Source organism: Cyclopterus lumpus, chromosome 20 (assembly GCF_009769545.1).
Source record: "Cyclopterus lumpus isolate fCycLum1 chromosome 20, fCycLum1.pri, whole genome shotgun sequence".
NCBI classification, from domain to species: domain Eukaryota; kingdom Metazoa; phylum Chordata; class Actinopteri; order Perciformes; family Cyclopteridae; genus Cyclopterus; species Cyclopterus lumpus.
In genome coordinates this window covers 8,066,239-8,093,612 of record NC_046985.1, presented here as the reverse complement: position 1 = coordinate 8,093,612, position 27,374 = coordinate 8,066,239, and the positions used below count along the sequence as shown (strand labels likewise).

At 42.6% G+C, this 27,374-nt stretch overlaps 1 protein-coding gene across 4 annotated transcripts; it reads left to right on the top strand.

Annotated features, from left to right (window-relative positions):
- The first annotated feature begins 2,274 nt into the window (after positions 1 to 2,274).
- On the top strand, positions 2,275 to 27,374 carry nck1b (NCK adaptor protein 1b). 4 transcript variants are annotated; one of them, XM_034559697.1, is made up of 5 exons: positions 2,275 to 2,730; positions 12,887 to 12,939; positions 13,397 to 13,637; positions 22,344 to 23,098; positions 23,402 to 27,374. In XM_034559697.1, exons 3-5 carry the CDS (start codon positions 13,412 to 13,414, stop codon positions 23,600 to 23,602), a joined length of 1,182 nt encoding a protein of 393 aa, XP_034415588.1. In that variant the 5' UTR covers positions 2,275 to 2,730; positions 12,887 to 12,939; positions 13,397 to 13,411; the 3' UTR covers positions 23,603 to 27,374. The 4 variants fall into 4 exon arrangements, with proteins under 4 accessions (XP_034415588.1, XP_034415589.1, XP_034415590.1 ...); XM_034559699.1 differs by lacking the exon at positions 2,275 to 2,730 and adding an exon at positions 7,150 to 8,751; XM_034559698.1 differs by lacking the exon at positions 12,887 to 12,939 and having other exon boundaries at positions 2,509 to 2,730.

Below are 27,374 nucleotides of genomic sequence, written 5' to 3'. Positions count from 1 at the left end.
TTAATATTTGTGTATGAAATAAAAGACAAATGTAAGATGGTGACTATGTCCCCCTGATAGTACTGCTTTAATGTCTAATTGTGTCTATGACCAAAATGTCAGAAAAAAAGAAGAAAAAAAACGAATCAGTTTCATTTTTGTGATTTATTTTGCTCCAACATTTCGAACTATATTGAATCTGGTCTTGTGAGTGGCGGTGTACAATGAGAATTGTAATGATCCGCACCTTTTATAGTAATAACATCAACAAGGTGGGGTGTATCCCTCTATTGTCACACTGCCACAGTTGTCACACTGTGTAAATGTCAGCCCAGTCATTCATACTACATACAAGGAATGAAAGAATACAAATAAATACCATCATGTTTCATAAAATAACTGGTATTGCCTTTCTTAGCCTTAATCTGTTGCTTGCCAAGATGTGTAATTGCCTCAAATAAAATGCTATTGTAGAGGAAGCCGCATATGAACAGGGGTGGATATATGGTTTATGGAAGATCAAACGCTACCTTTCAGTGCTTTCTTTCTGCCTGTCACGCAGGTTCTGGCACCAGCAGACGCTTGATATTTAACACTAGCGATTACATCCCTGGGCGCTGCTTCTGTTTACTTTCAGATGTAAATCAAACTAATGCCCAGAGGCAGGTGAACTGAATTGAATTAGTCCCCTTTAACAACATGAACCCATCAGAGTTGTTCTTCTAGTGGACAAGTCAGTGGTTCACCAGTGCTGTTTCCTTTCTCTGTATAGAGAACCAAAACGAGGCAGTCAGTCTCTGTGATTTCCCCAAGGCAAAGCAACAGTGATAGATTGAAATAAAGACATAATGATGATGCAGAGCAGATGAAAGAGGACATGTTGCAGTTCAAACCTGACAACACCAAGGCTGTTTCACAAAGAGCCCAGCAGGTGGCATTCACAATCCACTCCATCACTTAGTCAGAGTGAGCTGGAGTGAAACGTTACAGTAAAACATGATGGTGGTAGTTGTATATCCACTGGTTAATAATTATTAGCTAAGGACAATTATTGCATCAAAACAACTCAAACACATGACATCACAACACATCAAACCCACGTCAAACCCTGTTTATTTAGTGAGCAGAGGTAGAATTATTGGACAACTTCATGACCTGATAAAGGGTTATAACTGTATTTATATTGAAATAATCAGCATTGTGGTTATAACCACACACAAAGCAGAAGTATTGCTCATTTAATCATTCTTTGTGATTATACTCTACTATCACTAAAATGATAAGTAAACAAGCTCAACAATCATAAACACATAATAATGTGACATTGTCTTTTACTTTGAAGAAGCACTTTGCCTGTCATGTCAGATTTTCTATTAAAACTAAAACATGTGAATAAAATGAGATACAGTGGGTTTCGTCTGCATTATGGTTTTGTATCATTGTCTTGTTTTGAGATGATTGGGTGCAGACAGCAGAATACATGTAGAGGAGGCCCATCTGTTTGAGCAGGAAACAGATTGCATCCTGCAGCGAGCTGCACAACCTTCCAAATTACTCTGCAACAAGCTTCACCACAGACATGTTTATTAGAAGTTTTATTTCCCAGGAGACACCTAAATGGAATTTTATGATGAGTTATTGTGTGTATGTGTGTGTGTGCCTTTATTTATGCTGCACAGTACATGACTAATCTTTTTTTTTTATTGAAACACTCAAAAACACTATAGGCTAATACGGCTTCATATAACGCATCTTCAAATACAGACACCAGCTGCAGCCAACATTTAGGAAACATTTTAAAATCTTGAAAATAAGGTGCGATCACTTTTTATTTGAGCTGATTGTCTACACATTCTTAGATGTCAATTCAAAATATACCAAATCATATGAGAATCAAGTAGGATACATCTCGTCTTTTGGACAGCTGATTCTGGGCCAAATTAATTAATAAGTAATAGTTATATTAAAGTGGCAATCTCAAAGATTGTTTTTCAATTAATGTCTGTTAAGTCATCATCTATTGCTGAATGAGGTAACACAATGATTGAGCCTATGGTCCAGTGAAGGAGGCCATAGGAAAGTATTGTAATATTTACATATTTGCAGTATTACAAACTGGGTGTCTGTGGCAACATTCTCAGAAAAAAAATGCAGCATTACAGTCTTTTCTCATTTACATATATACTAAATATACACGTCTTAAAAACTAAATATCATGTCTCAGCAAAACTCCAGACTACTAAACTCTCAGCATATTTCCAAAGTTTCCACTCAAATAGAAATTCCAAATCCACTGGAACTAACTACTTTAATATCTCTTTTCACACGCGTTTCATTTACAGTAGCGATCAGGTTGACTTTTTAGCCTCAGAGCGAAAATCAGGACGGATGCTTATAATAATGCAAAAACATCAGGAGCTGCAGTGCGTGTAGACTGACAGCGCCGCGGTCCAATCACCACAGAGTCGATTTCTCCGCAGCCAATCGGATGCAATGGGGGAAACCTGGAATCCGAACAGCTTGTGAGGCTGCTGCTAGCTAGCCTAGCTTTGCTACCCAGCAATGACATGCTTTGATATAGAAATGCTATTCCAACGGGGCACATCGTCTCATCGGCTAGGCTAGCTGGTCGTGGTGGGGAAAAAAAATAACTGGCCGCTAGCGGGGATTCTCGTTATCATTTGCGTGACGCTCCCCAAACATTGAATATTGTTTTAAAGCAGACAAGAAGAGGTGGTCATCAGCAAGCAGGTAAGACACGTTGTGATTGTGAGCTGACGGTGAAGCGACCACACTGCCGTTTCTCACGAGAGCTAACCGTTACAGGCTAGCTCCTGCTATCCTCGGGTTCACCGAGTAACGTTTTAAGTCACGTCGGCTAACAGCTAACCGTTAACCGTTAACCCCAGACAAAAAAAACCCAGCATGTCCCTGCCAACATGGCCAAGGTACGGTCACCCAGCTGGCCGCCGGCGGGTGGTTCGGCTGTAACCGAGATATTTGTCCCCGTTGCAAGCATTTTGTTGAGATTTTTTGCCCAGGATAACGCTCGCCAAGTTGGATAGCGCGGTACACTTTTTTTTCAAGCTCAAGTTACGAGATAGAAAAGCCCAGATAAAACTGCGGCACAAGCCTCTTGAGTGAAGCTACTCTTTTCGTGTCGTGCGGTCACCACGTTAACGCTTTTATTTCTGAGATTGTAAACTGGGAGGACGCCTCAGCGATGGCCACAGCAAACGGTTTACGTTGCATCTCCCAATTTACTGCAGTCCATACGTCTCATTGTTTTATATTCTTTTATTCAACGTGAAATAATGCTCGAGTTTAAGTTGCTGTGCAGTGATTGCATTCAGCTTGGCCATTGTCACGATGGAGGCATTCCCTATAATTCACTTATGATTCCCTGTAACGTTGCCCTTGTTGGCTGTGCTTGTGGCGTTACACTCAGCCTCTTCCTTGCCTACTGATATGGCCTTTGGATGTTTCATCTGAATTAGGGATTGTTCTCATTGCTCAATAATATATATATATATATATATATATATATATATATATATATATATATATATATATATATATATATATATATATTGACAATTGAGTAATAATTGAGCCTTTGAAGTGAAATATGTTCCTCCCAATCTACCAGTTTGTGATGGCTTCAGATGTCTTGTTTTGGCTTACTGTCCCACACACAATTGTATTCTGTTTACAACAATATAAACCAGAGAAAACCTAGCAAATCTTAACAACGATGAAGCTGGCACCAGGGAATATGTTAAGTTCTAAATGAGTTAATATTCTGTCAATGGACACATCAATTCAGCTCCCAATTCCAAGACAGAAGCTGACAACTGCATACTAGAATACAAACGTCTATTAACTTTCATCTACCTAGGGAGACAATTAATAGGTAAGCAAATGCACTGTGCATGTGAAACCATTTCTGTTTTGGGGTAAAATGTTAGATAATTGCACCCTTTGCATATCTCCCAACATTGTAGTTACCTCACACAGCCAGAGCCAGACTAAATGTCATGCTTCGGCAGCACAATGGGCGATAAGGCTGTAATAAGGCTGTATAGTTGTTGGCAAGCGCTTATGTTTGTGTAGCCTGTTACAATACTTGTTCAACAGTGCTGTGAAACAATCGGCTCGAGTATTTCGTCTCACAGATAATAATTTGGAGATGTGTGGTTAGTTAGATGTGCATGATTTAAGGGTGTAGCATGTGTGTCTTTCCAAACGCCAACGGGTTTCTTTGCAGCTGCTGAATCGTATAGTTTCTGTAATTATTGTCACACTGACAGGCCTCTTCACAGTCTCTCATTAAGGTTTCAGGGAGGTGAGAGGGGGAGAGAAACATTTGGCCTGCCGTTGCCCTGGTCTCAGAGGGAGGATAGGTACCGTTCATAGGGAGAAAGATGGTGGAGACCTGCTGATCACCACAATTTGCTTGAAGGCTGATATGTTCTCTTGATAATCAAGGCTAATCTGTAAGTAATATGAAAATGGCTATTAGGAGACCCAAAGAGAACATTTGTGTCCATCCAATGCCAGGTCATGCACTCCAGGATCGAGAACTTCCCCTGAAGTAAAGCTTTCAGTATTCAGCTATGCATGTTGATACTACAGTGACGTGGCCATCTTTACTTAATCTGTGTCATATTTATAGCTCCTGTTGACTCGGATAAGCTCTAACAATGCACTTTCTTGATGTTATGACGGTATAATCTTATGGTTATGCAATGGTGAGGTGCCTTTCCTGCCCCTGCCTCTTTCTTAGTGCCTGCTATGTGCTACCAGTAGCCTCAAGCAGCCAAATCTGTGTCCTCACAGCCGTGGGGAAAATACCAACTGTGCAATTTTGTAATAGCCAAAAATCTAATGTGGCTGAAAATTCCCGTGGTCAGAGGACAAGCCCAGGAATCTAATGTATGAAGTGGCTTTAGGTTTCTATTGAAGTTTAGAAGTAAGGGGATTTTATTTCTTTTTGTAATTGCATCTCTTCTTTTTGTTATGATCTCAGTTATTGCATTTGCGCTCTTCCATTTCCTCTTTTTCCTTTTTCTGTCTGCCGTGTTTCACTCTGACTGCTCATGCATATAGTTATGTTTGAGTCGTTAATAAGAAAGGTACTTTCTATGTGTTAACCAATGTCACATGCTGAGAAAGGAACTTTGCCTTTTGTCAGGTGAAGAATGACAAGTGCACTTTTTTTTTAATCAAGTAGACCCGAGAACATAAAAAAAGCTTTGCTCAGCTATTAAAGCAGACTCAAACAAAGTTAGCAAAGACAGCACAGTTGTTGGTGCGATAACATTTCTCTTTACTTCTGCAAAACTTTATGTTTAGGTTATGCGTGGTTGCAATATCTACTATCAACTTCCTCATTTGGGAGAAAAGAAGTGCAGTTTTAGTGATGTTTTTCTCCATCAGTTCATTATGGTTGTTTTTTTTTTCTTCCCGTGGGTTTGGCAGTGTGTAACAGTGAGTGAACGTGCAACTGCAGCTCTCATTGTGATGACAGAATTAGTTGTGAATCCATGATGAAAAATACATTGTCAAAATGTTTTGTTTGAAGTGTACATTTCTTTATTGATGAGATACAGTTTTGAGGCACATCTATACTGTACTGTGCTGCACTGAAGCTATGTTTATTGAGCCCACCTCCTAGATTTTTCATGTGAATTTGTTGAACCAACATTAGCTGTGCCAACAGGTACACTTCACTTTACCAGTATCTATGGTCTTGTCATCAACATTGGTGGACCCATGTGAAGAACCATTCATATCTCTGTTATAACACTGTATATTTTGGTAAAATATGTAGGATTGTACAATTTAAAAGTGGAGTAAGTTTTCCAATGTTTAAAATGTGTGTAGTAGGGTTGGGTGATATGACAGTATACTGTGCGGAAGACATTTGGCAATACCCTTTCTCCTCTTAAGGTAATGTACATTTGGCAGAGGAGGAGAGTAAGGTTGTAATACAGAGCAGGAGGAGGTAGTGGTGTCACGGACCACAGTCCATCCGTGATCTATATGGATCCCACTTCAAGGTTTGGCATGCATGTGAACCACAGATTGATTACACAGTTTAGCGTTAACCATCAGTGTGAACGTTTTACTGACTATCATTCTCCGCCAATATTCAGTCAAATATGTGATCAGGACATCGGCATTTATGCTTTTCTAGACGCCGATCTCTGTAATGTTACATTATAAACAACAAATCCATGTTTAAATTGACACATGGAGGGTTAGTTAGGGATGGCAGCACCGCTAACGGCCACCGAACAAAAGTTATGTTCACATACATTATGATGCGTTCAGGCTCTGGTCAGTGTAAAGGTAAATTATAACGTTATCATGATGTGTTCACATGGAATCTCGTAAAATGAAGTGTTGGTGAGAAACTTGAATAACTCCAATCCGAACCTTGAGTTTTATGATCTGTTGCCCAATTTGGAGCAGGCCTCCCAAACAAGCCAATATGAGGAAGAAGAAGTCTGTTTACATGACTAGATATTGACACACTGTGGTTTTTACTGTGTTTTGTCAGCTTTATGAAATGAAAGAGGAAGAAAATATATACCCAGATTTTTTGTGGCATCAGCATGCAATCTGGAATTCCTCCCGCTCTCAAGATGCTCTCGCGAGTCCCAACATGTGGCCCTCCCAGACTACTGTCAAAGTGGCTTGTTTAGTCCTATTGTGACAGCACCTTAGGCCCCATATTTGCCAGGATGTTCGAAAGCTAAGAGGAAGCCAGTGTATCCATTTGGTATTATTATCTTGTGGTTTACAAATTATCTGCTTTTTTGACTGCAACAATACCTTTTTCTAGAAGGCTGCAGGTGTACAGCTACAGTACATTGCATGGCCAGATCAACTCTAAACTACTAGGAGCATTAGGAGTCAGTATAAGTTGCCTGACAGCTTACATAATCAAACCACAACAGATTTATTGTACTGTAGTACTTGATGTTAGGAATCCTCCTGCGTTGTAAACCTTGGATTAGTCATTGGGGAAACCCTCTGGAGCTCTGAGTTGGTGATGTAACCTGAAGGTTTATTTTGCTGTTGCCTTGATCCCAGATTGCTTGGATGTGGTCATCATTGGACCTAGTAGCTATAAGCAAACGGGCCACCCAGAACAACAACTGGCAACTCCAGCAGGGCGTGGATGCGGATGTATAGGCTCTGCTGATGTAGGTGGGGTCTGAGGAAATGGATCCTTGTGTGTATTTACTAACGGAGAGGACGTTAGGGTTTTCTTGTTGGCATGCTGCTGCTAAGCCCAGTTGGAGACTACATCAAACTAATTTAGTGTAAATACTGGAAGGTAATAATTATATAATGTGTGAGTCTGCTTCAATTTGACTTGTTTAGCAAAAACTAATCCAGTGACCTTATTTCTAAATGTAGCCTGTTCCTGCAAGCACTTTGGTTATGTAATTTGTTATTGTGTGTTATAGGGGTACTTTGATTAGGCTTTTACGGGTCAATACAGATCACTGATTTACTTACTTGTGAAGATCTGCGTCTTATTTTTCCAGCAAGCATTATAAAGGAGACTCTGTGAAGCCACCGCTATTGTAAAAAAGGACATCTCATCCTGTTTTCAAGCCACAAAAAGAGCAAGTCAGTTTAACCAATGCCGTCTCTGTGGGCTCGAGAGTAGCATCCAGCCTTGTGCCTTGTGAAGGGGAGATTATGCAGTCCTAATTAACTGGGAAGTGAAAACACTTTTCAGCTTTGCTTGTGTAGTTTCCTTTTCTATTAAGATGATTTTCAAATTCACCAATGGATATCTGTCATGATTGGGTGCCCAATGTATCAGAATAGGGGTGTTTAATAAAAGATTGATACCGTAGATTTAAATAGTCTGTGTTTACAGTTCATTCTTGCAGCTCTAGAGAAATGGACGAGGTAATACGGTATATCGTTTGGATGAGATTCCTCTAACCTGCATAAATACTGCCGCTACTGTCAAAGTGGCCGGGCTAGATTTTGTGTGAAACATTTTGTGGCTGAATTGCAATACAACATATTTCAATTGGAGGCATCTGTTTATCCTTCTTACAGATTTGTTTTGACCATAGAGCAAGCCTTTTGTTGTGAAATTGGCCGAAAAGAAAGCTTGAAACTGTTGGTGTTTGTTGATATGACAGTAAATCTCTGGCAATTCTCAAAGGACATGAACCAGTCTATTTTAGGCCATTCCCAACTGCTGAGGGTGATCCTGAGGGGTGGATAACCAAATGCTTTCACACAGTCTTGAGCCTATAGGCTTAGCCCAAAACACTAGAGACCCGGCTGTCCTTAATTCAGTTTTAATATGATACTGGAATAATGCAGTTTTATTGGAGAACATCATATTTTCATCCAGTGTTCACGTTTAAATTGGTTTTTAACTCTCTTAATTGAGATGCATTACATGCATCAATGCAAGGCAAAGATAAGTTATCTGAACTCAGAGGTCAAATCTGCACTCTGTCAGATTGCATCACTTTCCCATCATCCGGTCACCCTTGTGTCCACACTTCCTGTCTCACAGCTGGCCCGCCAAGTCTCCCATGACCCTTTGCTGCTATGCTTCTGTTTTGTTTTGAGAGAATCTAGGACAGCTGGGATGTGTTGCAGTCTCATGGGCTTTAGTTGCTGTCCCCGTGGCTCGATGTGAAAAAGAACACGCCGCATATTCGTCAGTCCGCCGCCGTCCTGCACCGTCCGATTGTGAAGCCGGACCTGCCGTGTGGCCACAATGTGAGTTTTGGTATAAGTTGGCGGAAGTGCAGCCGTGCCAGAGGGGCTGAGTGAGCAGTGAGCATGCAGGGCACATTCCAAAAGGCAGCAGAGGCTGTGATTTTAGCAGGCTGTCACAGGGATTAGGTTACTCTGTCTGCCTCTGTGAGCTCATGCTGTTGCTGTCTCAGTGCCTCAGCAATCCTGTCGCGTAGTGGTACTATTTGCTCCCACAGGGAAGAGAGACACAGATCCATAATTCCTCTTTCAGGCTTGTTTAGATTATTAGGTATCCAGTTGTTGTGACTTCATTTTTACAAAGAACTTCTGGTTTAAGTCAGAACCATTCACTGAACGTCTTGCGGAACACTAATACCATTCCGCTTCTTTCCTCCTTATGCATATCTCTGGTGTTGTATCTTCAAATCGTGTATTGCCACGCAGGCCACTGGGTGTGCTCTTTGACTAGATCTACACTTTTCCTACAGAGACCCAATGGGTTGTGGAAGCAGCTGTAGACTGCAGGATGTGGTCAACCCGTGCCAGTGGTTTATAGTAACATCGCAAAGTTGCAAACTGCATCTCGATTACACCGATGATGTGCAGTTGTTGTGGTTTGTCGCTTGCAGTGTTACTTAAGCCTCTTTATTGACTAGCAAAAAGGTATTTTCTACACTAAGCTTTTTTTTCACTAATAAAGATAACCGAGCCAGATTTGGGTAAGGGTTCTTTTGCTGATGAGAAACAGTTGTGACCAGTGTTGGCACTCTTGAGAACATGAGTGGATGGCTGATAGTAACCCTGGTTGTGCTGTCACTGGCTCCCAGCCGCTGCTATGGCCGTAGATAAGCTGGGCCCACTCTATCAGCTTGGTATTTAGGAGTTAACAGTTAGCTATTAGGGCAAATAGTTTTAAGCCTCAGTTTCATTCTAAATGTTGACATTCAAATTATAAATCAACGTTCAAATTCTATGCAGCACTTTTATTGATTAAAGAAAATTGATTCAATACAAAAAAAATGTAATCCAATTAATGACCTGAGGATTAAATTGAGGATTCTTTCGTAAAATAATGTCAACAGACATTCAAAGCTTCAATTCATAACTGTAATAGAAGCTTTGCATGTAAAAAGGACATCCACTACAGCCATATTAACAGTACTATTTGCAAGACACAAGTAGGCCCATTTGTTAACGTCTTCTGTCATGTAGTATTAGCACTGTACATAGAGTTCAATCTGCCAGTGAATTACAGTTTTTTTTTTCTTTTGTAGCATGGAGCTGTTTTGTAGGTAAACGATCAAAAAGGACTCCAATTATGTTTATTCAAATAACAAACTTAATCACCGCCAATCATATATTTAAAGCAGAAATGCCAAACGATTTATCTCATTCATATAATTGCAATCAGTATGTGGGCTCTTCTCGTGTGTTATAGGAGCTGTAATGCCTTCTGCTGATGAACCTCTGGAAAGCTCTTATTCTGAAGTAGCTACAGGAAGTACCACCTTAAATTACCGTCATTTATTGTCCAGTTAAAAACTAAATATCAAGATGGGGACATTCTTTTGGTCCTTTTTCTGTTTGCATATTGCAAGACAGGCATGGTAGAAGTTGCAGCCACAGTTAGCTGGGAAACCCCAGAAGTTATCCCTGGCCACCAGATTTCACCACCTGTCTACCATTCCATGTGGTCTGGTTCTTCTTGTTGATGGCCACAGGGCTCGTGCATACAGATCCTGTTTTTGCTTTATGTCTGGTACCCAAGTTATTTTCAGAGTTGTCTTGCTTGCATCTATCTACACAGTTATTCACTACATACTGTATTAAGTTTATGTATTGTATGGTTTTCAACAGTTTAAATAGTTTTTATTTGAAACTCCCTGGAAGAAGAGCTCTTGTATCTCAATGGCATCTCAAACCATTCTTGAATCCTAAATCAGCAAACTGACTTATGGAGATAGCCCCATACTTGTCCCACCGTGGTTTGTTTTTAGGTTCACAAAATGCTGATAAAAATCAAATTCTGTGATGTTTGCTTAAACGGTATAAATATGAAATTGTTTGATTTTTTAAGAGAAGCATTGATTATGTATGAGAAAGAAAGTAAAAAAACGAATGGAAACGCACACGTTATTAGAATTTGCTCAGACGAGCTGAACTTGGCTGTTTTTTTGTTTTTTTTAATTGAATGTGCACTGTGGGGTTGGTGATGCATGGGCTACCTGTTAATTCTGCCAGGCAGCAGGGTAAACGGAGCTCCACTGTGTACATGACACCATTTGAGAAGTTTGACCTATCTGACCTTGTGTTTAGTGCTTTGGAATAGCGAGCAGCCTTGGCTCAGTCTGCAGCTGTGCGATTAGCTCAGAGCATCTGTCGCCCAACTTTTTGATCCTCCCTCACATCTGCAGTATCGTAAGTTACTGCGGTGTCGATGTGCTCTTAGTGCGCAGCCACCCTAAATGTAGGGGTGGACGGTAGTTAAAAAAAAGTCAGACTGGGATGCAGTGTATACCAAGTGAAAATGGGAGATAGGTGGGAAAGGGTTACTCGTACATTGATGATTCATTCATGCACTGACAGAGAGAGTCGAAAAAGAAAGCTAGTAAGGGAGGGATGTTGAAAATGGAGAAGGAGCACATATACACACTTGTCAGCCTCCTTGGCAGACAGTTATCCAGCCCAGCCCAGGGAGTGGAGGGATTGTTGCCTTTTGTCTTTCTGAAAGAGGCAGCACTCGAGGAAAGTAAATCAGCTCTTTTTGTGTCAACATGTCTTCCAATGTTCATTATTTTCATCAGATGTGGAAAAGAAGCAGACAATGACATGCCATGAGATAAAACCATACTATACACCCTAATATATTTTGGTAAACAAAGTCAAAAACACCCAACACGGGACGGGAGGGCGGGGGGGGGGAGAAATAGCCCAGACCACAGGTTTCCCCCTTAAAACTTTTGGAGTCTTTTATATTGCATTTTAGCTTTTGACTCTTGTCATGGTCTTATTGTTATTTCTGAAATGATGGACCATCTCAACATCTTGACTTTTTCTCCAGAAAAGTATAAGTAACGCTCTTCTGTACTTATTTGCTGTTGATTTTACTCCCCTTGGTTAATCACGCTGAAAGTTTAGCTTGGCTCCTTATGTTTGCCTAAGATCAGGTTCTGGGCCTATCTCAAGGCCAGCTGGAGCTGAAACCTATACACTGCTGCTTCAAATAAAAAAAACCAAGAGCTCTCAATCAATGAGGTCAGTGTCTGGTCCCTGAAGTCAATCAGGGTGGGGGTGGGTGGGAGAGAAGGTAGTAGGTGAAACTCCTTCCACTCCCATGACATCAGGGCAGCTAAGCACTAAGCAGCCGCTTCAGAAGTACCCCTCTCCTCAAGTGCTGCAGTATTAACCTAAGCGTAGATGTGCTGCTGGCTACACGAGTCATAAGACCGGTGGTTGTGAATGTGGTTATTGTTGAGCACAAACAAGTTTTGATTGTATCTGCACTCTCAAATCATAATTTTAAAATGCCTGAGGATCTTGAAAGTTCTTGTGATAAGCAACGCTGCAAACAATAGAGCCCTGCTTGTAATGCGGTTCACATAATCGCAGCATTTGCATAGGCTGCGCACACACAGGAATATTTATGCCTTATCCTCCATCATTGGTGCTCAGTGAGAGCTTCACTCCCTGACGTAGCCACACTGCTGACGCACAGTGCCCCTCTTCTCTACTTCCCTATTACAGTAATCTTTGCCATCCTTCTGGCTCACAGATTCGTGCTTGATTCCTCACACAGTAGACAATCGTTGGAGGAAATAATCGTCCCCTCTGTAAATTTATAAAGAATGTGGAATGGTGGATACTGAGAAATTGGCTCTATCCTTTCTGGCAGCTGTCAGTTTTGAAGACTGAAAATAATAGTCATTTACAACTGTTATTTCAACAGTACAATTGGTAGGGGGAAATTTCGTCCGAAGAGACTAAACTGTGGAAATGGTAGCTGGCATTTCTTCAGGGCTGGCTGTAGTGTATATAGACGTGCACATATCATGACCACTTACATCAAGTCACCTAAACAGACAGATACAAATTTGAGAGCGACCTTTTTGAGAAGAGTTGGTTTGTAATTCTCCTGCATTGTCTGTTCTGTTCCTAGGTCTACAGAGAAGTATCAAATTCCTTGAAGTTGTCAGCTTTGATGCAGTACAGGTACAGCTATTTACAATCAAACACAGTTTCTAAATTTACTTTTGGTGTGTTGCTTCCCTAGTCGTTTTGTCTGGAGCAAACATCATCAGATAGGTGAGATATGGTCAGATGATCAGATGGAGATTTTATGAAGATATATATATATTTGGCAGTTCATTTCTTAGTTATGTTCATGTAATTAAATGCATGTTGACGTGTCATTATTGAAACAGAACAAGAAAACCCTTGTCAGCATTGCCCACCACCTACGCTTACCAATTTCCTGAAGGAAACCCTGTCTTGTTTTACAACAACAGAAACGGTGCCCTCATTATACTGGTGTTAGAAATGGAGGCTAACTCTATCGCTGCTACATAAGTCAACACTGGCCCAGATTCCAATGTATAATCTGTTTTGTTTTTTTGTAATGTAGAATATTCATTTTAACAACCCTGACATCCTTTTCTCCTCCCTCCAGTGTACTGAGTGCAAGATGACGGAAGAGGTGATTGTCATCGCCAAGTTCGACTACATGGCCCAGCAGGACCAGGAGCTGGACATAAAGAAAAACGAGCGCCTCTGGCTCCTCGACGACTCCAAATCCTGGTGGAGGGTTCGAAATGCCACCAACAAAACAGGCTTTGTGCCGTCCAACTATGTGGAGAGGAAAAACAGTGCCAGGAAAGCTTCTATTGTCAAGAATCTCAAAGACACACTTGGTAAACCAAAACACTTCTGCTCTATTCACTTTGCAAGTGTTTAATTCAACTTTATAAACTTAATTCAACAGCACTCAAGTCTGTTTATTTTATTTTAGGTGCGTACACAATTCCAGTTAACCTGTATTTGCACTCGAAACATTTATATACATCGTCACTCATAAGATCTTTTTGATAGAGACTGACTAGCTTTGTGTTTCATACACAAATGCGTAATGTTGATCAATCTAAATGGAGTAGCATCAGAGAGCATCTGTTATCTAGGCCAGCGCTACCTCTGTTTGTTTGTGACCACATCGTTGTGGTATCTACTGTTCTCTGCTGCCTACAGTAACGGCCTCCACAGGAAGATGGTCGTAGGTTGATGTCTGATTACCCCTGCGAGGAAACCCTGGCCCCTACGTGGCTTTTACTTGCACAGAGGGATTGAAAGAATGTGGGTGTTGTGGGTACTTCTAACCAGAAGTGTGTCACCAATTTGTAACTGTATCACACTCTGCAGTGTTTGCAAAACACTTATCTGTTGGACATGTGAACTGTGTCTTCCTGTTAGCTGCACAGTGTGTGTGTGTGTATTTATTTAAATTCTGTGCAACGTTTGTGGTGAGAGGAGACTAGTTACATTCGGGCAGCAGCGAGTGCAGAACAGTTTAAACATTTTCTTTATTTATATATATATATATATATATATATATATATATATATATATATATAAATAAAGAAAATGTATATAAAAAATCTTTTTTGTACTTGTAACACTGACTTTAATTTAATAAGACATTTCCTATGATTTATTGCTTGACTCAATCATGTAAATTGTTTAACTGCTAAACATTTGGGCTGCCCATTCTGTTTGGTCCATAAGGGTTTACTCTTCTGTTCGTGTACTGTGCGGCTGTGTTTTTGGGTCGCACCACGGCCACGGGCTTCCTAACAACTTCCCACCTGTCACTACATCCATTGATCAAATAACCGCTGCATGACACACACACACTCACACATGCTCTAAGGTCTCACTCACACATAAACACAATAAAACAAGGACTAATGTAAAACACGAGTTCAGGAAAATGTGATCCTTGTTAAACACGAATACAATCTGAGAAAGCTTGTAAATCTGTCACAATCATTTGTCTCTTTTTTAATGAGCTAGAAGTAGATTTAAGAAGTTTAAACTAGAAGATTGTTGTTGCTGGTTGTGTTTTTCTTCCAAGTGTGGGCGAACAATAAGAGAAAAAGCCCGATGACTTTACTTCCATAAATTATGTAGGAGTGGGGAAAATGCATCTTTTTTTTCTTTTTTTTTTTTAAACAAGCCCGTTGCTGAGTGTGGAGTAGTGTCATCGTTTGAAAGAATGTGTGAGGGTATGATCTGTCTGCAGATGGCTGTTATTTGGTGTGTGTGTGTTTTGAGGACTCATGTTTCCTGGGTTTGTTGTAAAGTTATGAGTGTGTCTCTACAAACAACTGCAGTCATGTGACGCATAGCCCTCACTGACTCACTCAGCCGTTGTGCAGCGTCCCCACAGATCCTTACCGAGTGTATTTTTCACATCGCTACCCTCTTAGAAATACTAATCTGCTGCTCAATGTTGATGGAATGGATCCTTTACTTTCCCGATATCTCTCTCGCTCCTTTTATCTCTTTCTTTCTTTGAGTCTGAGCTTCAGCCCCCTCCCTCTTTACTTCTTACCCTTTCCATGAGGCCTCTGTACTCTGCCTTCCAGAGCTAGACTGGAGGCCTCTCTATACCGCGCACTCATTGGCTAAGACTGACCACATGGTCATGGAGTGGGCCGCCCTGCTCCGCTGTCCGCCCAGCTCTCTGGGTGTTCACATGGAATAACTCTACAGCTGCAGTGGGAAGAGAGCAGGGGCCGGGAAAGAGACAGGGAGAGACAGCGAGCCCAAAATGGACATGGCTAACCTATTCAAACATTTCTTTCGTGAGTTTTTCACTTTCTTCGTCTTTCTTGTTTGCCGTTTTTACAAGCAGTGTTGAGAGCTTTTGTCTAAAGTTTAAGGCGTTTTTTTTCCCCTCTCTGACTGTGGCTGTTGTCACGGTTTTCTTTCATCATAGCCTTTCTGTTTTGTTTTTTAAACATTATGGTTGTAAGTCGGTTACAGCTTTAGGTCAGCCAAATGAATGTGTCATATTTAGAGCGAGCAGAAAGAGATTTCTGTGCTAACATGTTGTGCTGGTAGAGAGAGAGTCTTAACAGCTTTTTCCGGCTGTCTGTGTGAGCGGCTGCAAAGACTGGGTGGATATGCTTTTCAGAAGCCTTCTGCTGAGCCGAAGCCTCTAATTGCCTCAGCAATCATTCTCTGTCTCCTTCTTTTAACACACACACACTCACACGCACACAGAGAGTAATCCTACTCCCATTTCTTTCTAGCATTTGTCCTAGTGAGTGGGCTGCAATGTGGTGGATTACATTATCATGCTTGAAGACCCTCTCTCCACCCTGTTTAGGAATATCTCAAGACATAGCCGAAGTCTGTTTTCTTTTATCCAACCCTCAGGGCAAGCTCGCTCATTCTGGGAGGGTCCCCCCCCCCACCCCCCTTCCTCGTCCACCCCACCGCCAGCCATGAGCTACAGTTGAAGGGACGCGGGGTGCTCATGTAGAACACTGTAGTCATTGTACTGAGAGGAGCGAGGGGTCTCTGCTGATTGATGGGACCCGGGCTCCCATCTCCCGCACCTCGCTCGGTTATCAGAGGAATGTCATTACCCCGGCAGCTCCGTGGGCCGCAGATACTTTACAGCCACACTGACACACTTTTTCAAAAGGGCCTGGCGCACACCCATGCTGTAATCTCACCTTGTAACCGTTGAGTGGTATCTCCTGTCTCTGTCTATCTCTCTACTTGTGTGTGTGTGTGTGTGTCCGTGTCCGTGTCCGTGTCCGCTGCTTGTAAAGAATTCAGAGAGTGCAAAGGGTTGAGAAGAACATAGAGATGAGCTAACAAACCTTTTTCTTGTGTAAACTGAGAGCTGTTAGTCTCCTCTCTCCCCTCCCTCTGTTTTCCTGTTTCTCAGCCTCCCCAGCGAGCGGAAACTCTAATTTGAGCCACATTTCTCTCTGAGCGTTGGAGGAGTGCAGGCCAGAGAGGAAGTGAGAAGTTAGAAGGAAGTTGAATCATTGTGCGGGGTCTGTCTGTTTGACTTTCTGGCAGTCTCTGTCCCTCGCTCCCTGCTTTTCAACTCCCGCTTCTTTTCTCCAAACGGCTGTTCACTGTTCCCAAACCAGAAAAGCAAAAGACTTAAGTATAATTAAAAGATTGGCGGGAGGGTTGTCAACGTCACTTAGGCTGTAAGATGTTTTTCTCCCACTCATCTTTGTGTTCCTGTTCCTTCTGCCATTCAGAATGGCTTAACAGGAATTGAGCAGTGGTTTGGACTTGTTGAAAACTTGCAAAGCACTGTAAACATGTTGGTAGAAAACAAAACTACATTCAAACTAGTTGACTAAGAGACTAGTAAATCGGCAGAAAGGGAATCGGCAAATAAATTGATAATTTAAGTTATAAGTTTAGCATTTTCTTTTAAGAAAAAGTGCCAAACATTGGCTGGTTCCAGCTTTTATAAATGTGAGGATTAGGTTGTGTTGAGTTTAGCAATACCTATCCTGAGTCATTGTTTTGAGTCCATGTCATGAGTATAGCGGTGAACATCAACACCTTTTTTGTTATTGAATGAAATGTAGATTTTGATGAGCATCAACATGTCTGTCGTATTAAAATGATAGTCTTTCAAAAAGCTGAAGTTAAGGACATGGTATTGGTACTGACTAGAGGGAACCTAAGAAATAATGTTCTTTAAATCTGGGTCACAAGAGTTGACGTTTAAGAAAAGAAAATGTCAAAATGCCTGACTGTGAAAAGGTGTTTTTACTGTTATAAATGCTGGTGTTTGAGTGATCATTGCAGCGTTCCGACAGTGGTTCAAAGTTAGACAAATACCAAAAGCCTGGCTTGATTCACAACTAGTATGATTTCAGAATTAAAGTGAATAATACTGGAATAAATCCAACCACCTTGTTTTGCTACCAGGAAGGGTTTTACTTGACGGGCTTTGACAGCAATGCTGTCCAGAGCTGTACAAACCAAATGGAGCTTTGCGCCTCCATCCCTCTCTCTGCTCCATCACAGACTGACGGCTGCCTGCTTTTGATGTCTCAGACGGCTGAAGTTGAAAGGGCTTTGAATGTTTCCTGGGCAGCTATCTGTCAGCCTTGTTAGCAGCCTGATTGAAGCTGTCGTACTTAAAGGCACCCCGAACCAGTCCCATTGAAGAACTCGCCAACGCGCTCTTGTGTACGTTCTCTTTAGGCGGCTTGACTCACTCTTTCTGTCTGCACACAGTGTCATTACATTTAATGTGCAAGTCTCATACGGCTGAGGGCTGCCGTGTTGCCTCACATGTCCGCTGAAAGCGAGTGACACATTGTTGTCAAGAGTTTTAAATTGCCATGGACACACAGAGGAAGGACTTCAGGATATGGAAGGGACACGCCAGTGTTGTACTGACCTGATTAGCAGAAAGTTTAAAACACGCTTGGCTCGAAAGGAAAAAGACATTTATTCTTGAGCGAGAAAGCATTTCGCTGCTGTTGAACTTGTCCCAGTGCTCATGTTTCTGTTCATGTACTGGGATGTTCAGACACTGTCAGACAGCCTGACGCGGGGTGTTGTCGGCCACAGAGGAAGAGCCCTGGAATGGAGGGAAGCCGAGGGGTCGAAAGGGCCCTGGCAGACAATGGCTAGCCAGCCAGCGTAGGGAGGCCAGAGTTAAAAAACAAAACTAGTTCCTCTCGGTCACTGGTAGCCAAACAATCTCAACAGCACTTTCTTCTCCTCCGGCACCTCATCTGTAAACAAAAAGTGAAGTATTTTTTTAGAGATTTGACACGTGCGTGTTAAGGCCTTTGTCATTGTTTGCAGTGAGTTACTGCCATCTGACACGACATGGATTTCCTTCCTCTGCATCCTTTTTCTCAGGAAAAAGCATCTGACGTCAACGGAAAATAAGTTTCCAGTGTATTTTACTTATTGATTCCGGCAGCGCTCCACATCTGCATAGGCACATTATTCAGGTTTGCTTTCAGGTGGGAGTTTAAGTGTGGGCTCTGAGAGGAGGCCTGTGCTTCCCTCCGCTGGGGAGGAGCTGGGGCTGACATCAAGGGTTGTTAGTTTGTTTTATTTATTTATTTTTGGCTGTGTAGGACCCATTTCACGATGCAGCATTTGGGTACAAAATTGGCACCGGCTATTTACTCTTTAATTCAATTCAATTCTACTCGTCTCCTCCAGTGTTTGTGTTTTGGTAAAGCTGGGAGGCCTGGATAGTCAGTACTGTGGCCTGCTGGTAACATGGGCAGTCCTATGATTAAAGATTCACGGCTTCAGTCCTGATAACAACCAGTGATGTGTCCGTCACAACAACTGATGCTGTGTCTGTTGAAGTGCTTGACCTCAAGGCTGCCCCGTCAGTGTAAGTTTGATATCATATGCAGAGTTGAAAACAGTGAATATTATATTATAAATATTACACTCATTCCAGCTAGTTTTTTCTATAAATGTTAAGATGCTCAGACAAGTCCTCGGACAATGTCAATTTGTACTGATTTAGTCACACTGTTCTGTTACAGGGACAATGCACACCAATCAACAGTAACACTGTAAGTGAACCAGAGAGGCTAATTTTTGGCATTTTACGCTTATTTCAATTAGACTGACTGACCGAATCAACTAAATAAATAACTACTTATTTTATATGTAAATGATAACAGACAAGCTGCCGAAGCTGCTATGTTTTGCGCCTGTAATTATATTTCAAGGCAAAATGGTTAAGCTATTTGTTAGACCAAACATATGTCAATTCTGATATGTTCACACTCATCTCGTATTGCTGCTCATGAGGTTTTTGTTGAGTGCCGCACTGACACGACCCCGAATAAGAGCCGGACCACAGCGCTCAAACCGCGAAAAATATGCGTTGATCAAACACCAGAACCCGACCCGCAAACGTCCTTATTTTACGCATTATACTTGTTAGGATGGAGACTCGGGCACCGCGGGGCTCCTCATGAGGGCAGCTAAAGCTGGAGAAATCCAGAGAGCTTTCTTTCTCCCCCATCAACAGTAATAGGAAGATCTAGGCTAAATAAACAGACGCATTGTTCCAAAATAAATCAACAAAACAAGTAAACCTTCATTAAAGACATGAACTCTCTCACACTTGCATACATGAAACTAGTTTAATATTAACAGGATGTGTTCTAATTGTAATTAAGTAATTTATTACAATAACAAATCATTTGAATGATTTAAGATGTGCTTTTCTCCTTTTTAAAGTAGCACCAATGACACTTTGGAAACAGAAGCACATTGACCAACCACACCGACCAGAAGGTGTCTGCCCTACAAACCTGGCAGAATAGCCACGAGGTGCAGCCTCTGCTGCATTGTAAAAGAAAGCATAGACTTGTTTGCTGCCACCTGAGTGAATTCTCAGCAATTAGCCTACAGCAGCAGGACTTCTTATTTTCTCTCCGTATTATCTACCTGATGTACAGGCACACACCAACTTAGCTCGGCTTAGATTGAGCATCTAGATTCTGTTTTCTTATTTATTTTTTATTCAAAGTGGGAAAAGCAGGAAACAGCAAATACCCTCCCTGACAGGGACCCTGATAGGGGCTGTTATACCTGGCCAGAGAGATACAATATAAGCTCAGTTGTCCCCATTCTCAGCTGGAGCTCAATGTTCATTTATTTGTGCAGGGTTGACCCCTGACCTTTTTGTTTGGAGCTAACTAGGTCATTTCCAACTGTGCTCAGCACACTTCCTGGGGCTTGCACCTGCGCGAACATCTTCTTCCTCAACATGTGGTCATTTTAAACGTTGAAGAGGAGTGAGCAGTTTTTGTTGTTCTGTGTGTACATTTATGATCCACAGTTTTTGTCTTTTTGAAGTTATTCCTTTTGAGTTTTATGACTCCACAGAGGCATAGGTAGACTTCCACGTACATACATCAGCTCTTAGCACCCTGTCTGTAGTCTGTAGTTATCTACAGTGGTGTGACTAATAACAGGGTCTACCTGGAAGCAATTTGACGTTGGACTCTCAGCACTACCGTGAAATTTGTTTGTCTGCTCTCCTTGAGTCATGGACACCTTTTCAGTGCCAATTTATCTGTGGTGAAGCAGATTCAGTGTGGCGTTGTGACAAATTAGTCACGTTCCTCGCTCCGAAAACAAACACACCATCCTAAATGATCTCCATGATCCCAAAATCATGGAGACTACGCCCTGCCTTGCTATATAATTTCACCCAGCTGACTTTTGATTATGCAAGCAAGAGCCTTGCAAACGTAATCAGAAATAGTCACTACCTTGGTTTGCTCACTGTGTCTGGTGTCGAGGTCTCAGCTCTGGTTTGGTTTGTCTACATCATCATTTCGGCCGTAGATCTGTGACGATAGCAACTAATGTTGTGTTAGCTTTGCAAGAACGAGCAACAAGGTGGACGGTTCTGTTCCTTTTGTACAAGTAACATACAGGCAGATCAAGCTGTGGGTCTCAGAGCTGCTTTCTGGGGTCTTGGAAAGTTGGAAGAAGTTGTGATCTCGCCACTCATGTGTTTCATGCATAGCATGCCAGGCTGCCAAGTGGAAATTGTTGTCCAGTAAGACGATGGCCTGCCAAAGCTCGGCCTCTGGGCTTCATAACCGAGGGAAAGGCTAAAGGGCTTGGTAATCCCCCCTTCTGTAAGCCTCTGGGCTGTTTCGAGTCGCCAAAAGGTCGACTGCATGTATGATAAAATTCCCCCCGTGGTCATGCCCTGTGTTACTGGCTGACATTAAGACTGCAAACCGAAAGGAAAAGCGCGCTCTTTACTAGACCACAGTGGATAGTGTCTTGAGAAATATGTGCCTTTTATTCGTCCCCTCTCTTTGCCCGAATCGAATGGTCAGCTCAGTGCGATGCTCGGCGGGTAACGGGGGAGCGGAGAGTTGTGCACCGAGGGGAGGAAGCGGAGCTGAGAGCGAGAGCCGTTGCAGAAGTGGGACAGAATTTGTTATCCGGCTGCTGTACCAGCAAGGCAGCAAGGCAGCAAGGTGTCGGGGCAGCAAGGTGATTAGCAACAATCAAGTGTGACTGAGTTCAAGTCCTGTTGTTCATTCCAGTGTTAAGTAGCAGTACTTTGATAAACTAGTGTACATTTATTTTTTATTTATTTATTTATTTTTTTTACTTAAAAAACAGCATTACTTTTCTTTGTTTCCTCACCACCTAGGCCTAATCCCCAAGAATGCATCTGGGTTTGAAGTGTGGGGGGCTAGGCCACTGTAATTGTGGAAAAGGAATGATTTTAGCCTACTTACCCCACCTCCCTAATGCTTATTATCGCTGCCTGGTATTTGTCTGAGATTTTTACTCCTCCCTTTACATTTTGAGGTGTCTTGTAATGGTGTGTGTGTGTTGGATTTCTGTTGAGACTTGTTCCACATCCGTGGAAAGGGTGTGAAACTGTGAATTCCAGGGACTTGCTTTTTAGTAAAACTGTGACCTTTTGTGAAATTAATACAAAAGATCTGCGTGCCTTTATTGTCTGCCAGTGAATTACCTAATTCAGTGGATTCACTTAATTTTAGTGTAGATGATGCAGTTTTTTTAACTCTTTTGTTGTTGTCTAGGAATCGGGAAGGTGAAGAGCAGAAAGGGGGGGATGCGAGACACGGCCTCCAACGCAGACACAGACATGGGTGCAGATAACAGCGAGCGACTGTACGACCTCAATCTCCCCGCCTTGGTCAAGTTCAGCTACACGGCCGAGCGCGAGGACGAGCTGTCTCTGGTGAAAGGCACGCGGGTTGTGGTGATGGAGAAGTGCAGTGACGGCTGGTGGCGCGGCAGCTACAGCGGACGGTCTGGCTGGTTTCCGTCCAACTACGTGACGGAGGACATGGACGGGACGGCGGGGGGTGGGGGCATGGGTGGCCTCGGAGACCCGGCCGGATCGCTAACGGAGAAGCTGGCGGCCGTGGTGAACAGCACCACGAATGGGAACAGGGTGCTGCACACGGTTCAGGCACTCTACCCTTTCAGCTCGGGCAATGACGAGGAGCTTAACTTTGAAAAAGGCGAGGTGATGGAGGTCGTGGAGAAGCCCGAGAACGACCCGGAGTGGTGGAAGTGTCGCAAAGCGGACGGACAACTGGGCTTGGTGCCTAAAAACTACGTCACTGTGCTGGACTCCGCCTCCCATAAATCCGCCGCAGGGCCTGCTGGGCCGCCCACGCCCGACTGTGACTACATCTCGCCCTCAAGCATCGGACGCTTCGCGGGGAAGGAGTGGTACTACGGGAAGGTGACGCGCCACCAGGCGGAGGTGGCCCTCAACCAGAGAGGCGTCGAGGGGGACTTTCTCATCCGAGACAGCGAGTCCTCGGTCAGTAGCCGCCGCACCATTCCTGATGTGTTGTACAAGGTTCACAGCAGCGAGGCGCCTTTACGCTGCGTGGTTTGGGCTTTCAGTCCTAAAGCGTGAGACACGGCCAATTTGGAGCTTTGGCGACAGCCTCCGAAATTTAAAACCAAATTCTCCCAATGCGACTGCTGCTGTGAATGCTACAATAAGCATACATGGTTGTTGTCGCCGCACAGTCTAAAGGCGCCTTGACTCAACAGAAAGAAATCTTAAAAACACTGAACACTGATAATGTAAACTTGTATTTCTCTTTTCTTTTCACAGCCAAATGACTTCTCCATCTCCCTGAAGGCGCAGAGTAAGAACAAGCATTTCAAAGTGCAGCTGAAAGAAAACCTTTACTGCATTGGACAGCGCAAGTTCAACTCTATGGAGGAGCTTGTTGAACACTACAAAAAGGCCCCCATCTTTACCAGTGAGCAGGGAGACAAACTGTACCTGATCAAGGCTCTGGCTGCTTCCTGATCCTTCTGTTACACACACACACACACACTTCCACGCAGACACACACACAAACCTATACATTAACTGCATCCCTATATAAATACATACAGATACTTACGCCAGAACACACACTAACATTTAAACTCCGAGCCTGAGGACGCATCATCAGGACTTAAATGCCCGATTTGTGTGCATTCCAAGAGGAGGTATGGAAAACGTAGGGGAGACACACGGAGGAATGGAAGGGGAGACAAAAAGACGATGGACTCCTGAGAGTTGACTACAGACTTCTTGTTCGCCTATTTTAAATTATCCAGATGTGTTAGGTCATAGGCAATGCCATTTATTTCCACCTTGATATCTATTAGAGTTGCCTTTTAGTTTCTTTTTTTTTTGTTTTTTTTTGTTAATATATAATCTTTTTAACGGTTTCTTTTTAAAAATTTGACTTTTAACTGTATCCAATTCACAACAACCACCCGTATGAGGCATTTTTCAGATGTTCGCAAACTCGCCTACAGAGGTCGACATTTCAACTCGTTTTTATGTTGTCTGTCTTCATTTTTTCTCTCTGATTTGTGGACACGCTAATCCACAACTTCTGCTAACTGCTAATCATGAATAAAATCTAAGTGACCAAAATATATTTATTGATACAATTCTGTTAGGAGATTGCACGGCGCCTGTGGTTGGAGGATTTGGAGGATTCCTCTTGTGCAAAGTCAAACTTAGTTTATTTTTGTACAACCAAACTGCTTGTCTTACATATTGCTGTATCCATATCATGTGAATGTTACAAAGCCGAGACATTGCAGACAGTTGGTGGGGGGGGGGAGGGGCTGACTTTGCATGTTTGCATGCAGGCAGTGAAGGCGCTTTCACTGCCATCTCCCAAAAGAGAGACCGTCTTCATGAGCGACGGGGAGTTTATCTAGAGGTCATGTGACGAGTCAGAAAGGACTTTCCTCCCCGGCCGCCTGCCGCAGTGTGACTGACAGCTGATGCCTCCTCCCAGTGTCGCTAAAGGGGATGTTTCTCTGGAGGCGGAGGGAGGAGGGCATCGGGGTGGGTGCGCGCTGACGACAGTGCAGCTTCCAAACGCACACCAGTTCTGTGGAGCTGGGAGGGGAAACGGAGGATGATGTCACTGCTCCTCAATTAGTGATCACTGGAGGGAAAGGATGAGTGGGGTCACTCGGGGGTCGCGTTTGTGCGGTTGCAGCACATACACGTCACGCCAGGAGACGGCCTCTTTCTCGTAGACACAGACGGTTTCCTGAAACAAATGACTTTTTACGACAAAGTACTGGTAAAAGAAATGCGAGATATTTTCTTTGATACCTGGGCTAATATTTCCATGGTCAATATGTCTTAAGAAGGGTCCTAGATCGGGGAGTCCGGCTTCGCGTTCCCCAAATGTACGGTCGCCGTCAAGTCGGAATAAAGTGCACCTAAATGTGTTCAGTAAAACACACGGTTTGTATTTCCAGTGAACGGGTATTTGTGGAGTGAAAATGGACCAAGTAGTGTTTGAATGTTGAAGAGGCAGCGAGCAGCAGTGAGCCGCTGCAGCCGCTCGCTCGGGGAGATGATGAACACGATGATGAGTTCTCCAGCCGCGGCCAGTTGGACCCGAGTGCAGAGAGGGGGTGGATTTCATAGTGGGGGAATGGAAAAAATGGACCTTTTTTAAAAAAAAAAAAAAAAAAAAAAAAGCGGTGAAGTAGGATCTAGGGAGGAGACTTGGAGAATGTGTTCCACTGAATGGAGTATCTGGAGTAGCGCTCCCAGGTCCACTACGAGAGGGGAAGTGAACGAAGGCCAACGCCGATGTATCACAGGAGAAAAGAAAGGCTTTCAAGGTCTAATTAATCCAAGCAGGAAAAAGGCAGTCGTGCCACAAGGAACTCAAAACATGGATGTGAACCTTTTTTTCTTCTTTTCTTTTCTCTCCATTCCCCAGATGATTGACAGAGCTATTCATACAATAACTTTTGTTTTCTCTGTTTTGGAGCCGTAAGAGATGAATTGTAAACTGTGCAACAATTACCTTTCAGTTTGATTTATGACAGATTTTTTTTTTAATTCAGTACCAGTCGTCATTTTATTAAATAGTAGAAATACAACATTCCAGGATTAAAAGGCTTCCTCTAGGACTCAACGGTCTTGTTTAATACCTAAACATGGTTGAAACTGTAAATCAGAGACTTGTTTATCGGAGTGTTTTGTGTTCATTTTGGGTCCTAAATCTATAAACAGAAACACGTGTAGGGCATCTGTGCCTGTATTCCCGTCATTTCCAGTCTTCCCCGTTTTGATGTGTGCGTTCTCAGTCCCCAGATCAGTGTTTAGTGTGACAGGAATCCTGTCGCACGTCGTCCGTGACACCCGATCCCTGGCTGTTGCGTTGGTGACATTTCTTCTGACACTTTACGAGTGTTTGCCTACAGTGATGACCAACTGCTAACAACCACCCGATTTTCTTTCTTTCTTTTTTTTTTTTATTTTCTTCTGTGAAATTTCTTCCCCGACTTCCAGTTCTACGGCATCGGTAATATTACACAGCATCAAAGTGACAAACGCCAACGCAATGTGCTCCAGTTTGAAGGATTTAGGAGATTTTAATGTGCCTTCACAGCTTTTCCGTCAACCAAAGGTTTCGTCTTTTTTCTTCGTCTTCTTCTTCCCACCTCTCGTCATCACTATTTGGTTGCAGCTTTGCATGTGCGTCCGATTCGTGAGCGTTTTGTTGGGGCGGCATCCTCGTAGAGTATTTCCTCTTTTAGCCGTCGGCTAAACATGTCATTGTCTAAGGTTTTTCCTTTTTTATTTTATGTTTTATGTTGTCTCGCATACAATGCCCATTAGGTGATAATGTGTGTAGTTTCAAGTGACCTTACCTTTTGCTGAGTTCATCAAGTATAACTTCTTAAGTGAACAGTGAATGCCTACATGTACAGTATACAATGTTCATTCACAGACATAACCCCCAGGTGTGATGTAATCATGACCTGAATCTCACGGGAGCACCTCAAGTAACGGCGTCGCATATCGTTGGTTGTGAAGAAACCGTCATGGTTTCCAAGGATTTTTTTTTATTTTTAAAATGTCTGTATGTATTTCATATAAGACTAGTGTCAGACATTCACTTTTGCAGTTTAGCCACTTAAATATGTAAAAAAAGAAAGAAAAATCCTCAATACGTAAATGTTTTACTTGATATTCAAATACAGAACTACAGTATCTCCCTGCATAGATATTGTTATGAACTGGGATCTCTTTTTGTCCATCTGACACCAATGGAGGCTGCATGAGCAGAGCCTTGTAGCTGTACAGAAAGGGTTCTAAAGTCTGCTTAAAAGGACACGGGCGTCAGTTGTGACGGATATTATCAAGAGATCGTTTATCAAACAATTTTTCATGTTCAAGAACTACCGAGCAGCCGCATCGCTTTTTGTTTATCGACTGCTAAACGAGCCGGAGATGATCTCGAATCGCCGCCCCGATTGATTTCTTGATAATATTCCAAACAAATGACCCCCCGGGTTCAACTTTGGTGCTTTTGTGCTGCTTCTTGGTGTTCTTTGTCTCACAGAGCTTTTTTTTTTTTTTTTTTTCTGTATGAGAGAGTGAAGAAAACAGATCCATGCTGTGGAATGATAAAGGCAGTGCTGTGAAATTTAATGTCATGCTCTTAATACTGTTTTTATGGAGGGGAGATTGTCTTCAGGTGTAATAATTTAGAAGAGTTTATTAGAGTGTTCAAAAGACGTAATAAACAGCATAAAAATGA